This window comes from Nothoprocta perdicaria, unplaced genomic scaffold, assembly GCF_003342845.1.
Source record: "Nothoprocta perdicaria isolate Ctin4 unplaced genomic scaffold, notPer1 scaffold_14, whole genome shotgun sequence".
Lineage (NCBI taxonomy): Eukaryota > Metazoa > Chordata > Aves > Tinamiformes > Tinamidae > Nothoprocta > Nothoprocta perdicaria.
Window position 1 is genome coordinate 746,430 of NW_020454538.1, and position 13,622 is coordinate 760,051.

The window sequence follows — 13,622 nt, forward strand, 5'->3', positions numbered from 1 at the left end:
CCGCTCTGCCCTCAAAGGCAAAGTCAAAGGTAAAGCAACTGACTAAAAAAAAGGTTTGGATGCCTTGCCTTAGTCATTCATACTTGAAATGCCTGATCTTTATTCAGTTTAAGGGTGGCCGTGGAAATGCTGCAGCGACTAAACCAACTGATGGTACCTGTGTCTGTTTACCTGTTAGGGAACCCATGAAGTTTGCCTCCACCTTCTCTCCGTTGGGAGTCATTGCTGTGTAAGCTGCTGCAGTTTGTCTCTCCCACCTGGATGACGTGTGACTCTTACAGTGAAGTGAGCCTGTGATTTTCTGCTTTCTTCTGTGCCCAGCACTCCCTGATGGCATCTGGGTTTGGATCCTGCTTGCACAGCAGAGCGTGTTTGTCTTGCAGAAAGTGTGATGTTCACAGGAAGAATATACTGCATATGCACATTGAATGCATTTGCTAGGCTAATGCTTGAATAATTTGCTAGAATTGCATGAAAAGGCTTCACAGAGGGTGATATTAAAGCAATAGATAGCCAAGGACACTGAAATTTGTTCTCCTCCTCTTTTCCCTGTCTCACTATGCTGATATTTGCTGTGACCTTAATGATCTTAGTGGCCATGTGCTGAACAAGCCTCCGTCTGTTTGAGGCATGGAGAGTAACATAGGTACAATGCAAGCAGCTTCAGGCAAGACTCATTCCTGCATTGCTGGTGGCCATGCATGGATATGGGCAGCRGATCCATGGATATGCAGGGGACAGAGCCAATCTGGGCAAATCCACTGGGAGGACCAGGCCTGTATCCTCATGCCCAGCTGCACAAACAAGTTACCTTATGGAGGAGAACAGTGTTCATGGAGCAGCTGATGTGCTGTTAATTTACACCATCATTCACCTCCTGGAGCCATGCCCTATGATTTCTTCCTCCTCTCCCATCAGACGGGTTATCCACATTCGCCCCTTTGCTGGCACCAGCTTTCCATTCTTGGTGACTGAGTGAAGCCTTGTGTTGCTTCCATAGATGTTGTGAAGAAAGCGAAATGTGGTCAGAAGTTCACAGGGCTGGTTTATTTTCCCCATTGCACTTTACTTGCCCTATTCCAAGTAACATCTTGTTGTTCTTCTTTCAGGTCCCTGTGATTCTCATTCGTTGCTGAAACTGCTGAGAGCAGCGCAGGGAGTAAGGGCATTTTGACTGCCCCATGCTGTAGAAGGAAACCTAATTGTTAATTACAGTGTCTTAATTGAAACCATATATGCGTTCTTGTTAATTTTGCTAAACTCAACAGTTGTTGTGCTAATGATAGATCTCTCAAAACAGGAAATTGTTTCCATTGTGTTTGATTTTATTTATGAAAATGTGTGAACCCGTTAGAATACCCTGCATTTCCCTCTCCAGGATATGACATGAGTCATTTCAACACCCTTAAAAGTGAAATAACTCCCTACTGAGATGTCTTTTAACCAGCCTGATGTATATCTGATCCCTTCCTCAGGCTGTTGAGGGAAATAAATCCCACATCTTCCTTCACACTGAGCGCTGGCCTGGCACAGGATTTCTCCGGGACTTCACACAGCAGCAAAAAAAGAGCTGAAGCTGGAATCTGTCCCTGGAGAAGCTACCCAGCGTTGCTGTTCTCATACCAGCTCTCTCACTGCTCAGTTATACTGGCGCATGTCTGCAATAAATTTACAGACTGTAAATAGTTTGGAACTAGTATCTGGATTCTTTATGAATACTATAAATCATGGGTATGCTCTGGGGTAGAGTGAAATACTTACAAGTAGGAGGAACCGAGGGATTGTTTGCCTAGCTACAAAGCAGGGCTGATGATAGGAATAAAAGGCTTGTTCTTAACTGTAAAGGTATCTTAAGGATGGGTCACAACCAGAACACTGAGGTAAGCAGCCTCCGTGTTGCTTCACCACAGAATTCTCCAGGGAATCTGCTATTACTCTTGATTTATGTTCATAAGATTCCTGTGATGTGTGCTGCCTTACAAAATGTGTGGGGCTTGAGGGATATCACGGAGATCTAAGCTAGATGAATCCAATTTCTGTGGATGTGTAGATTCCTTGTAGGCTCCTTGTAAAGCAGGAGAGCTTTGCAGGAGTCCTGAAGAAAGATCGAGGCCTGTTTCTGCGTTGCTTGTTCCATTTGAGTCAAAATAGTTTCCCTGCAGCATCTTAGCCCGCAGGACAAGGACAGTGGGGCCTGCAAGCTGGGGGCACCTCGTCTGTGCAGCCCAAAGCAGAGGCAACCAGGCTGGTCTGTGAAACTGCCCCATAGGTCAGCTGTGATTATTTGATTAATTGAAGCTGAGGGGAGCTGGCGCATCACAGCTGGCTGTGGGGCCTCCCCAAGAACCATTTCTTTGTGTAAGAAGGACTGGAAGGTTCTGCCATCTGAGGGCACCTTCACAGCTTCTGTGATATGAGCAGAGAGGTTCTCATCTGCACGTGGCAGAGGGCAAGTGGTTTTTGGAAGACCCAGGGAATAAATGCAGGCTTCTTTCTTACTCTCTTGCATCAGAAAAGGAGGCTGGTAAGACCTTTTCTTTCAAATGTACTGAAGCCACCAGCAACACGGACAAGAGTTATGGCCCAAGGTTCCCCCATCAGCCTGCGTCCAAAGTCTGTCGCACCCAGAGCAGTGAGGCTGCTCCTCTGCTACCGCCTGCTGGGTCACTGTGATCAGCACAACATGGAACAGGAAAAAGTTTGGAATCCCCAGAGCTTCCCACCCTTTTCCTTGGTTTTCAGAGCATTACTGTGAAATATTGTGCTGCCCTTGCAAAGCAGAATAGGGAATATGTGAATTGGGTGGAATTTCTATGGTTCCTTTTCCCCATTGTGGGCTCCCAAAACAGATTAGAGAGGCCACAGTTTTATGTAACAGTAATTATTCACAGGGAAATTAATTACAGTGAATTATGTAAGGTATTAGCAAGTAAGAAAGGTGCTTTATTGTTCTTGTCAGCCCTGCTTAACTGAGCAGGTTTCTTCTGTATTTTATATGGCTAAAACACACAGAGAAGCAGGGTGCAAAGGAAGTTAATCCCAAGCCTTTCCCAGGCAGGTCACAGCAGTGTAGGGCAAGTGCTTATCCTCCCATCCCTAGGAGGATGAAGGTTCTTTTAGGAGTAGGAAAAAAAGCAGGGTTTGGCACATKTAGACCCTCCCATACACACTCAAAGCAACATCTTGGATATGAGATCGGACGCATGGGTTGGAAATTAGCTGTTTTTTCATTTGATTGTTCATTGTTYTTTAATCACTAGTTTTAAAATAATTTGAACAGCTTGGGACCGCTTTAATTTCTTTTCAGGGTATTTCAAAAGGGGCAACTTATACTGATCTAGAGAAGAAAATCTTTCTCATCCTAAAATTTCTTCTTAGCAGCGCAGCCAGAATTGCMACCCTGGGTAGCACACAGCCCAGCAGTCAGTAATTGAATAGACAGTTCATCTTTTAACAGACAAATTTTATTGAATATATGCAAACTAAGCAAAGCTAAGCAGTGATGTCCAAGCTCCAAAAACAAGATCTCACCAATCCGCTGGCCAGACGTCTTGGGAGTCTTGGGAACCTGGGGATGGTTGCTGCAAAAGTCCATGTGGATTCAGCTCCTTTAAGTCCAGGGTTTTCTTTTCTGGTTCTTTTATTGTCTTTTGAAGACTTTGAGGCTGGTAACACCTCTGCCATCTTCAGTGGCTGCTTCTCCTAGCGCAGGTGTTAGATTCCTTTCTGTTTTCTTCCAAAGACACTGTCCTTGGCTTTCCTTTTGCCCTTCTGCTCTGCTTAAGGAGTCTTAAATCACACAAGAGCAGCATCTTATGGTGATTTGGGGGTGGGAAGTTCAATCACAGGTTACTTAGGCTAACTGTCACTCATGCCAACAGCAGGCTGCTTGGCCTGCACTCGCCTCCTGGATGGCCCTCAGAGCAGAGGTGGCCATCACTCACATCAAGGTCTGGCATGGCATGTGTCCCCACCGCTCAACGCCTAATGGGTTGCAGCCAACAGCGGAGCTCAAGGTTCTTCTTGGTGGCAAACACAGAGGCCAACCCAGTCTTGCCCTTGACTATGGTAGGAGGCGCTTAGCCAGACCCAYGCTTTTCAGCTGGTCATCAAGATAGTGTCTCACCTGCCTCATCCAGTAGCAGGTCGCTATCATGGCAACACACACACAGATCTGCATYAGCAGTATAACCACAACAGGATGCAGCAGTGCATTGAAGATGCCGGTCGCTGTAGGTGACCAGCCAAAGAAGATTTCCCACCAGTGGTGGTCTCCCACCCGCTTAATCCGTTCCATGACCTGCTTTATCACATTGCCATCATGGTGCACAGTTATTAGGATCTTTTTAGCTTCTGCCTTAGCGTTTTCTAAAAGCTGTTGTAAATCTGCATGCTCTAACATTTCTTTTACAAGCGACAAATCCATACCGATGGGGGTCGGGTTTATGCTATGATATAGRGTATAGTTTCTAATCAGCAATTGACTAGTAAACACAGGCGTCTTRTACACAAAATCACAGCCTCTAATAATAACTACATTGCAAGCACACGTATTAGAGTCATTAAACACCGTCTGGTTATAAATTTCATTAATTAGCACGTATTTACACATTGTTCTAAAACACACACATCCTTTCCCTACGTAAGCTAATGCGGTTTTATTGTTGCTCTGCGGATTGATCTCAAAATGGCACACGCCCTCCTTGGTATCAAAACAAACATCGCTCGCCTTAAGGGCATCATCTTCGCATATGAACCCCAGCCCCCGTTCCAAAATGCAGGCTTCTAAATCTACCGATTGCCATTTTTTACCAGACACCCGTGCCCACATTCGGTGGTCCAGGGGRTAGACCACAGATTCGTTAGTGTTAATGCCTAGGGCTACAATGGGGTAAACCTTTTCAATGGTGGCATCCGCCACSGTCAGTACGTAGGCAATGACTGCGTTGAGGACCTGGTCGTGGGTGAAGTTCACAAGTCTCCACCACGCTTGGAGCTGTCGCTCTTTTTCCGTGGCCGCGTCCCACACGATCTTTCGGATCTCGGTGGGAAGGACTCCGTTGTCTCCGTCTCTCAATATGCCTGCAACGACACTCTGCACCCACGTCTGGGCCTGGATGCAACTAAGAGCGAGGGATACGTTATTTTGTTCCACTCCCAGTGCTTGCAGCAACACCTGGTGATCTTTCTCACTTATTTGTTCCCAGGTAGGTAACACATCTGACACGAGCCATTGCCCCATTCCTAGGTTGGCTAGGGAGGAATTAATGGGATTTATAAGGCCTTGCATTCCAGAAGTTACAGCCTCTATCTTATTGGCAAGGACTTCAGCATTCATGCTGTTGAGTACTCCAAGGCCGGTTCCTCCTCCTCCCAGGGCTGTGGACAGCAGGTCGCGCTTAGTCCGGGCTTCATGGATGGACCGGCTGTGAAGCCAAGCCAACCATCCGGTATAGAGGGTAGACAGGAAGGGGGTACAGTGTGGCCTGACCGATGAAATATTAACGGTGGACAAGGATAACACCACCTTCTTCAGCGACCGAATGGGCCCAGTTAATAACTCTTGGATATGATTTTGCTTAACTACATAAGGGCCTATTTTTGAAACAAAAGGGCGCAAGACAGCAAGTATGCTAAATTCTTTTTTAAAACCTTCAGGGCCTGCTATTAGCCATTTTCCTCCAAGCTCTGAGGACATCTGTATGCTCAAATTCCCTTGACACCACACCTGAAGATTTATGATGGGRTGTGGACAGTGTCCATAATCCTGATTATACCATGAACCCTCTGCACTGAATTGAGATTTCTTCAGCGTTTTGCTCTCGCGGATGCAATTTACTGACACAACCCATTTGTGGCCATTAGGGGCAGTGATAGTCACAGTGGCACCATTAATTTGCATCGGATCTGTTACACTTTCTTGAGAGTACCAAATTTCTAATTTTACTTGGTTTCCAACTTCAGCGTATTGGACCGCATGCCAGGCCAAAAAATGGCACTTCGGGATCTTAATGGCAGCGAACGAGTGCACTGTGGTGCTAATCTTGAATTTAAACGATAGCCCCACGGTGTTACGGGCCCACAGGCAGACCACAAAAACTGGTTGCACCAGCGTGAAATTGCACCAACAATCCAATTTTTCCAAGGCACAGTTTCTCTTCTGRGTCTTCTTCGTTTTTACTTCAGTTACAGAGATTTGCGTTACCCGCTCATAAGTGGATCCGTTAATTACCCGGCATCCAACTTTTATTTCTTGGCCTACCTTCCCAAGCAACTGAGGAAGTCTGTTAGTGCTATCCCAGCTCCATTCGTTTGCCAGGTAAACCTCAGACCCGTGCATAACCACTGTCGACAGGTTTAGGCCTCTGTTTGAATTTAACCCCATGCTTCCTGTGTATTTTACATGCGCTTGAGACCAGGGCCAATCTGTGCCAATTTTTGTGTATCTTCTAACCCTGTGCTGGGCTGTGGCCCGTTTGTCAAAGTGCCTTTCTAAGAGGGAACTGCTAAGGTTTGCTCTGAAGATTTGATCATTTAATTGGGCACATTCCACACTCAGTGCTAAAAACATACCAGAAAGCAAAGCAAATCCTGCAACCACAAATTTGAAATCTTTTTCCCCGCAGTGCAAACAGGGCTGGTGATGCCACGAAGTTCGCCCTTCCCGTCGGTCACAATCTCCTTCCATTTTTCTTTACCTGCAAAACATAAACAAAAGGCGGGCTCTCCAGCCCCGTTAATTTCCCTTCCAGGCTTTTAATTGTGAAGAGTGGAGCCACTTCTCCTGCTTTTTCTTCCCCTTTTTTATCTCTACCTGGTACATAGTGGGGCTGGCCTTGTTAACAATCCTAACGGGCCCGGTCCATTGAGGTCCCAGCACTTGGTTCTTCTCTCTAACCCCCCGATACATTACCAGGTCACCCGTGTTCCACTCCACGGGCCGCAGCAACGCTCCCAGTTGCTTCTCCATCTTGGGGACACTGGCTTCTTGTGCCAAGGCCAGCTGGTGGTAGGTGGCTGACACCGTCTTCAACATCTCCTGAATCCACCTGTCCGTCAGCACGCGGGGCTGTAGTTCATCCGGCGGTTCCCCTCCTTGCCACCAGTGTCCCAGCATCTTTGGGTCTCTTCCAGGAGTTAGTTTTGGGGGAGAAATTCTATGAGAGGCAAGGGCACCTCGTAAKGCCAGCAGGACCAACGGGAGTTTCTGATCCCAGTCTTTCCTTTGCTGGTTTACAAGTTTCCTCAGTGCTGTCTTCAATGTATGGTTAGGCCCCTCAGCTGATCCAGGCTTCTGGAAATGGCCCAGGATATGAAGCTTTTGCTTAATCCCTAATGCCTGGCACACCTCTCTTGTGACTTCTCCAACGAAGCGCTGGCCATGATCTGAATCAATTTCTTTGGGTACTCCCCACCGGGAGAACACGTGCTCTACCAGGATCTTGGCAGTAGTGCTGGCTGTGTTGTTTCGAGATGGAAATGCTTCTACCCACTTGGTGAAACTATCACCGATTACCAGGCAGTACTTGTTTCCTTGTGCTGTTTGGGGCAGGGGTCCAATAAACTCCATCTGCAACTTGCTCCACGGCCCAGAAATCCTTTGRTGGCCCAGGAGGCCTTTAGTGGACTTTGTGTCAGGGTTGTTGGCCGCACAAATAAGGCAGTTGCTCACGTACCTCTCTACGTCATCTCTCATCTCAGGCCACCACCCAGCACCCTGTAACCTCACCAAGGTTTTGTCTGTTCCCAAGTGCCCCTGCTCATGCGCCAGGGCTACCAACTCTGTTCGGACAAGTTCAGGCACGACCCACACTGGGAAGTCTGCGCCGTCCCTCCGTGCTAGTATCAGACCCGAGACATCCTTCCACACCTTGCACCCCTTGTACTCCCTGGCCTGAATCAAATCTCGGAGGGTTGGGTCTTGTGCTTGCAAGCCTGCCAAGTCCACGCTCTCTCTGTTCCTGCCTGCAGCTACTGAAACCGGGCCATTCTCCGCAGGCTTGCTGGCCTTCCACATTTGGCCTACTTTAGCTCCTTGCTTTGCTTTGGCGTCGGCCTCCTTATTCCACTTGGCCTCCTCCGTGCCCTTCTTGTGGGCCTTCACCTTGATGATGTGGGCTGGATGTGCCCTCTGTTCGGCCAGCTTGGCGAGGTACAGCAGCTTCTTGGCGTAGGTGACGGGCTTGCCGTCCGCCGAGTGCATGTCCCTCTCCCTCCAGAGCGGCAGCCACTCGAGCGCCGCCCTCACCACCCAGCCCGAGTCGGAGAAGATGGCCAGCGGCTGATCCACCGGCGTGTTCTCCAGGGCCACCGTCACCGCCACCAGCTCGGCCGCCTGGATCGAGTGCGGCAGGCACTTGCCTTTGACCACTTCGCCCGTGGCCCTGTTGACGGCGGCGTAGCCCGTGTACGGCACCCCCTCCTCGTGGTAGTTCGACCCGTCTACAAACCAAACAACGTAGCCCCTGGCCTTGGCCTCTGCCAGGGTGATGCTGCTCTCAAACAGGGGCGGCTGTCGCGGCTTCGGTTGGGCAAGGGGACAGCCCTGCTCATCGCCCCTTTCTCCACCAATGACCAGCGTGTAGGTGCCGGGGGACAGCTCTGGTGTCCCCGCTGTGACGTCTTTGTGGAGCAGGGAGAGCGTCCAGTTAGCCAGCCTGGGGCAACCCACGGCGCCCTCGCTCCCCTTTCCAGACACGAGATATTTCACCGGCGTGTGTGACGTTCGCAGCAGCACCGGTGCCGCCCCCACCAGATACTCCCAGTGCTGCAGGGCCCAGATCAAGGCTAGAACTTCCCTTTCATATTCMGTAAACTGCTGCTCGGTTGCTGTCAAGAGCCGCGACGCGTAGGCGACGGGGAGGAGGTCGGTGCCGTGCCGCTGGCTGAGCACGGCCCTGAGGGCCTTGCGTGTGCTGTCCAACTGCAGCTCGTAGGGCCGGTCCCCCTGCGGATGGGCCAGCACGGGCGCCTGCGCCAGGCTCTCCTTTAAGGTCCTAACTGCCTCATCCTGCTCCGGGCCCCACTCCCAGGAAGTGTCTTTTCTCAGGAGCTTGCACAGGGGGGCAGCCTTCTCTGCGTAGCCCTCAATGAACTCTCGGGAGAACCTCACGAGAGCCAAAAATGACCGTAAGGTGGTGACATCGGCTGGGGCGGACACCTTCTGGATGAGCTCCACCCTTTGCTTCTCCAGAGACCTCCCTTCTTCCCCCAGAGTCACCCCTAGATAGGACACCTCCTTCCAACACAGCTGGGCCTTGGTTGGACTAACTTTGAACCCAGTTTTCTGAATGACTTCCAGCACCTCCGCCAGAACCTCTAGGTTCTCCTCTTTGGTGTGGCTATGGATGAGGATATCGCCGACGCAGGACAGCACATTTGCCTTGTGCCCCAGCTTATCCCACATCCTCGCCACATGCGCGTGGCAGATGGCGGCGGCGTTGTGAAACCCTTGGGGCACCCTAGCAAACGTGTACTGCCGTCCTCGCACCGTGAACGCAAACTTGTACCAGGACTCAGGGTGCAGGGGGATGGCAAGGGAGGCGCTGCAGAGGCTGAGCACTGAGAACCACTTGGCTCCCCGCGAAATGGCTGCCATGACGTCGGGGCATTTGGCCACCACTGATGTTTTCAGCGGGGTGACGTGGTTGAGGGCACCATAGTCAACTGTCAGCCTCCATGTTTTCCCATCCGCTTTCCGCACGGGCCACACAGGAGCGTTGTTACTGCTCTGCTGCTCCACCAGCACCCCTTGCTCCAGCAGAGTTTTCACTGTGTCCCACAAGCTGTCCTCAGCCTCCACAGGATACTCATACTGCTGCTGAGGAGGAGGGTCAGGCCCCTTTATCACAACTACCGCATCTATCTGCCCGCAGTCCAGTTTGCTTCTTGCCCACACCTGTGGGAATTGCTCCGTGACCCGTTTCACGCGGGGTTCCCATTCGGGATGGAYCAGGAGCTCTGGGGCTTTTAGCGACATCACTCTGTGACTAGCTGCGATCAGCTGTGCATCTCCTTGGGGACAGTGTAAAAGTGCTTGATTTGCCAGGTCAACCACTACCCCCAGCTTTGTAAGCGTGGAGAYGGCCAAAACTCCGGGCTTTCCTTTCATTTCCATTTTACCAAATTTTTCTGACCCTTTGGCAGTGCCAATTTCAAATGGTATGGGCCCGGTAAATGGCACAGAAGCTTTTTGGCCATTGAGTCCATTTATGTCAATGATTTCAGAGGTTTGAAAGAGTCCAGTCTCACTAGGGGTCATATTCAGAATTGAATAAGAGGCACCAGTATCAATTAACATCACTTGTCCAAGCACCCCTCCTCCAATAGTTATATCAACTATCAGGCGCCCCCACAAATCGGTCTTAATCGGTGCCACAAAAAGGGGCGATGCAGGTGCCTGGCAGCCCTATTGCTGAGCCTTAGACCCTGGGTCGATGGGGTTGGAGCTGCTGTGCTTTTTGGCCTCGTGCAGTGCCAGCTTTCGGAAGAGCTCAGCGTCTGGCAGGCCGTCGATGTCTTCTTGCTTCTCGTATTTTATCAAGCGCTTCCTCAGCTCAGCCCTCCAAGGGTTGGACTTTTGAAACCTCATCCCCTGCTGGTTTTCCTTCCCTGAGCTGCTCTTGCCTTCAGGGTCCTTCCTGTTGTCCCCCTGCATTTTCCTCACCCCTGCGTTTTGGAAGGACATGGCTGCAGACTTCCCTTTCTTCCCCCCCAGCATGTACCCTGGGAACGCCTGCTTTTGCAGCTCGAAATTCTGCGTGAGGATCTGCTCGAGCTCAGAGAGCGGCTTCCTCGCTGCATCCCCCCCTGCTATCACCCGCAACGGGGGCGTCAGCCCCACCACCAGCGGCTCCTTGAACTCGGGCCTGTCAAAGTCGAGGGGGGAGTCCTTCGACCCGGGCAGCCCTGCCATCTGGTACAGCATCTTCTTCCTGTTCACATATGCGTCGGGCCTTTCCTCGGGGTTTTGCTTCTCCTGGTGGAAGAGCACCAAGGGGTTCACCTCCGGGAAGAACACCTTGAGCACGGCAGACTGAACGTCACCAATGTCCTGCACGTTCCCCATCTGCACGTCGCCCGGCAGYGCCGCAAAGTCATCGGGCTTCATGCACTTCCTCACCACATCTATCAGGTCGCTCACCGAGTTGCCGTTCTGGCAGCGCGGCAGCCTCTGGGCTCTCGACAGCCAGTTCACGGCCGTCTCCTTGGTCAAGGGGCCCAGCATCTTCCCCACCGTCTTTAGCTGCTCGGGGGTGAACCACAGCACAGCCCTGTTGGTGTCTATGGCTTGGAGCGGCACGTGGGCAGGGGGCTCGTCTGCCGCACTCTTTTTAGCTTTAGTAGCCTCCACCTCTGTCCCCTGCAGYTGGCACATCTCCTCCCGCAGCGGGGCATAAGGAGAAGGCCTCGTGGGGCTGTTTGCTCCCCACACATCATCCTCGTAGTCATAGTGCGGCGGGTGGGGGTCCAAGCAGTCCTCACTGTCACCGTTACCGAACCGGTTCCTTTTCCCCTGGATCGCGGCCACTATGCCCCTGGACACCCCCAGCTCGGCCTGCAGCTCCTGGATCTTAGCGTGGCACACCTTATGGTCGGGCCCGCTGCCGCGGTCCCGCTGCACGTCTTGCAGGACAGCCCTCACCGCGCTCTGCGCATCGTGCGTCTCACCTATCCACTTGCCCACCTCCTTCTCCAGCTCCTCCGTCTTCAGCTTCTCGTAGCCCAGCTTGTTCTCCAGGCGGGTGATCTCCACGGCGCTCCTTAGGGAGTCACCGCACAAGCCCTGCACCTCTGCCCGCAAGTTGTCCACTTGCATCTTGAGCTCGCCCTTGGCCTGTTCCAGTGTCTGCACACTCTCAAGTGCCTCCTTGAGCAGTCTGGACAACTCCCTACCTACCATCAGCAACCCCTGCAGTGCAGCCCGTTTCTTGCACTTGTTGGTGGGCTTGGGCTTTTTGGACTCCTCGGACCAGCTCTCCCACTGCTGGCACAGCTGCTGGTAGGCCTCCGGTCCCTGGAAAGCTCCCGGGGACCAGATCGGAGGGAGGCACTTCTGGAGCACAAACTGCTCCAGCTTCCAGTTACTGACAATATCGGTCATCATAGCAAGRGGTCGAGATCAAGCAGTGCTGCCTCAGAGCGATGCTACCATAACACGCGCGCCCCGTCCCAGCCCAGAGGAAGGCCGCAGCCCTCTAGCCTTCCCCAAGGAGCTCGTCTACCTCAGCAGCTCACCCAGGGATGCCCCGAGGCGGGCGGCCGCGCCGGCAGYGCCGGGGCTGAGGCCCTGCCTGCCCGACAAGCTCCCCAGGACAGCACGCAAGCAGGCAAAGCCAAGCACAGGTGTATAGGCCCCCAAGAAGAAGATCTCACCAATCCGTTGGGCAGACGTCCTGGGCGTCCCGGGAAGCAGGAGAGGGTCGCTGCAGAAGTCTGTGCGGATTCAGCACCTTTAGGTTCAAGGTGTTAACAGGGTCTTTGTGCCGGGCACTTTTTATAGACCCTGCAGGYCTTTGTTTGAGACTGATAATGCTGCTGTTTACTTCCTTGTGGCTCTTCCTCCCTCAGGTGTTACATTCCTGCCCCTATTTTCCCAAGGACAGTTCCCTTGGCCCTCCTTATCTTCTACTGCACTGATTAGCAAGCCCAAAACCACACAAGAGCAGCTGCTTTTTTCATTATTTTTATTTCAGATATTCATCCCAAGTCAGTCRCGGTAACTCTCGCTCATGCTAAGCGTGCATTGTGCTTGGCCAGAAGAGGGAGAGCTGAGGGYGTTCACGCAGCACCCACTGCCCCAAATCCCCCCCATCTGCAGCATCTTTGCAGCAGGGTCARGGCAGCCCCTGGGCTTTGAAGGGGCATCGCAAGCAGCACCCTAGGGCTCCAGGTGCCCTCACAACTCACACCTGCAGCACCGTCAGCATGCTAAAGGCRAGCTAAGAGCAAGCTAAGGGCGAGCAGACACCCCTTGAGCCAGCACCAGTGTGTTCAAGACCTCCAGCACTGAAATCCAGTTGCCTCAGGGGGCAAGGACGGGCAGCAGCAAAATTCACAGATCGAGTTTAGGGCCTCATCGTGACTTTGGGCTTCAGGCGCGGCCCTTGGCCTCRGGGAGAATCACAGAATCTTTAAGGTTGGAAGGGACTTTTAGAGATCATCTAGTCCAATCCTTCTGCAGACGCAGGGTCACCCAGAGCATGTGGCACAGGGTGGCATCCAAACAAGTTGTGCAGATCTCCAGAGAAAGAGACTCCACAGCCTCTCTGGGCAGCCTGTACCAGGGCTCTGTCACTCTCACTGTTAAGAAACTTTTCCTTAAGTTCCTGTGGAACTTTTGTTGCTCCAGTTCGTGGTGGTTTCCTCTAGTCTTACTGGTGCCCACCACTGAAAAGAGGCCACCCCATTCTCCTCACTCCCTCCCTTCAGGTATTTACCTGAAGATATACACACTGATCAGATCCCCCTCTCAGCCTTCTCTTCTCCAGGCTGAACAGACCCAGCTCTCTCAGCCTTTGCTCATAGGGCAGATGTTCCAGGCCTCTGATCATCCTGGTAGCCCTGCGCTGGACTCTCTCCAGCAGCTCCACATCCCTCTTGTACTGGGGAGCCCAGAACTG

General features: G+C 51.9%; 3 protein-coding genes across 8 annotated transcripts in view; 1 reads left to right on the top strand and 2 right to left on the bottom strand.

Annotated features, from left to right (window-relative positions):
- Positions 1-1,530, top strand: part of KRCC1 (lysine rich coiled-coil 1) — a 14,889-nt gene extending 13,359 nt beyond the window's left edge. For 4 of the 6 annotated variants that reach the window (XM_026034112.1, XM_026034116.1, XM_026034118.1 and 1 more), the window contains exon 8: positions 179-733. The gene's annotated coding sequence lies outside the window, so the exon portion shown is untranslated. Of the gene's footprint in view, positions 1-178; positions 734-1,109 lie in introns of those variants that run through there. The other 2 variants (XM_026034113.1, XM_026034114.1) reach the window with 2 other exon arrangements.
- A 1,956-nt stretch (positions 1,531-3,486) lies between these two features.
- On the bottom strand, positions 3,487-12,453 carry LOC112943024. Its single transcript, XM_026034102.1, has 2 exons — positions 12,376-12,453; positions 3,487-6,698 (listed from the first exon to the last, which is right to left on the bottom strand). Exon 2 carries the CDS (start codon positions 6,686-6,688, stop codon positions 4,064-4,066), a length of 2,625 nt encoding a protein of 874 aa, XP_025889887.1. The 5' UTR covers positions 6,689-6,698; positions 12,376-12,453; the 3' UTR covers positions 3,487-4,063.
- LOC112943025 lies at positions 10,112-12,443 on the bottom strand. Its single transcript, XM_026034103.1, has one exon. It carries the CDS (start codon positions 12,104-12,106, stop codon positions 10,409-10,411), a length of 1,698 nt encoding a protein of 565 aa, XP_025889888.1. The 5' UTR covers positions 12,107-12,443; the 3' UTR covers positions 10,112-10,408.
- Positions 12,454-13,622: the final 1,169 nt, after the last annotated feature.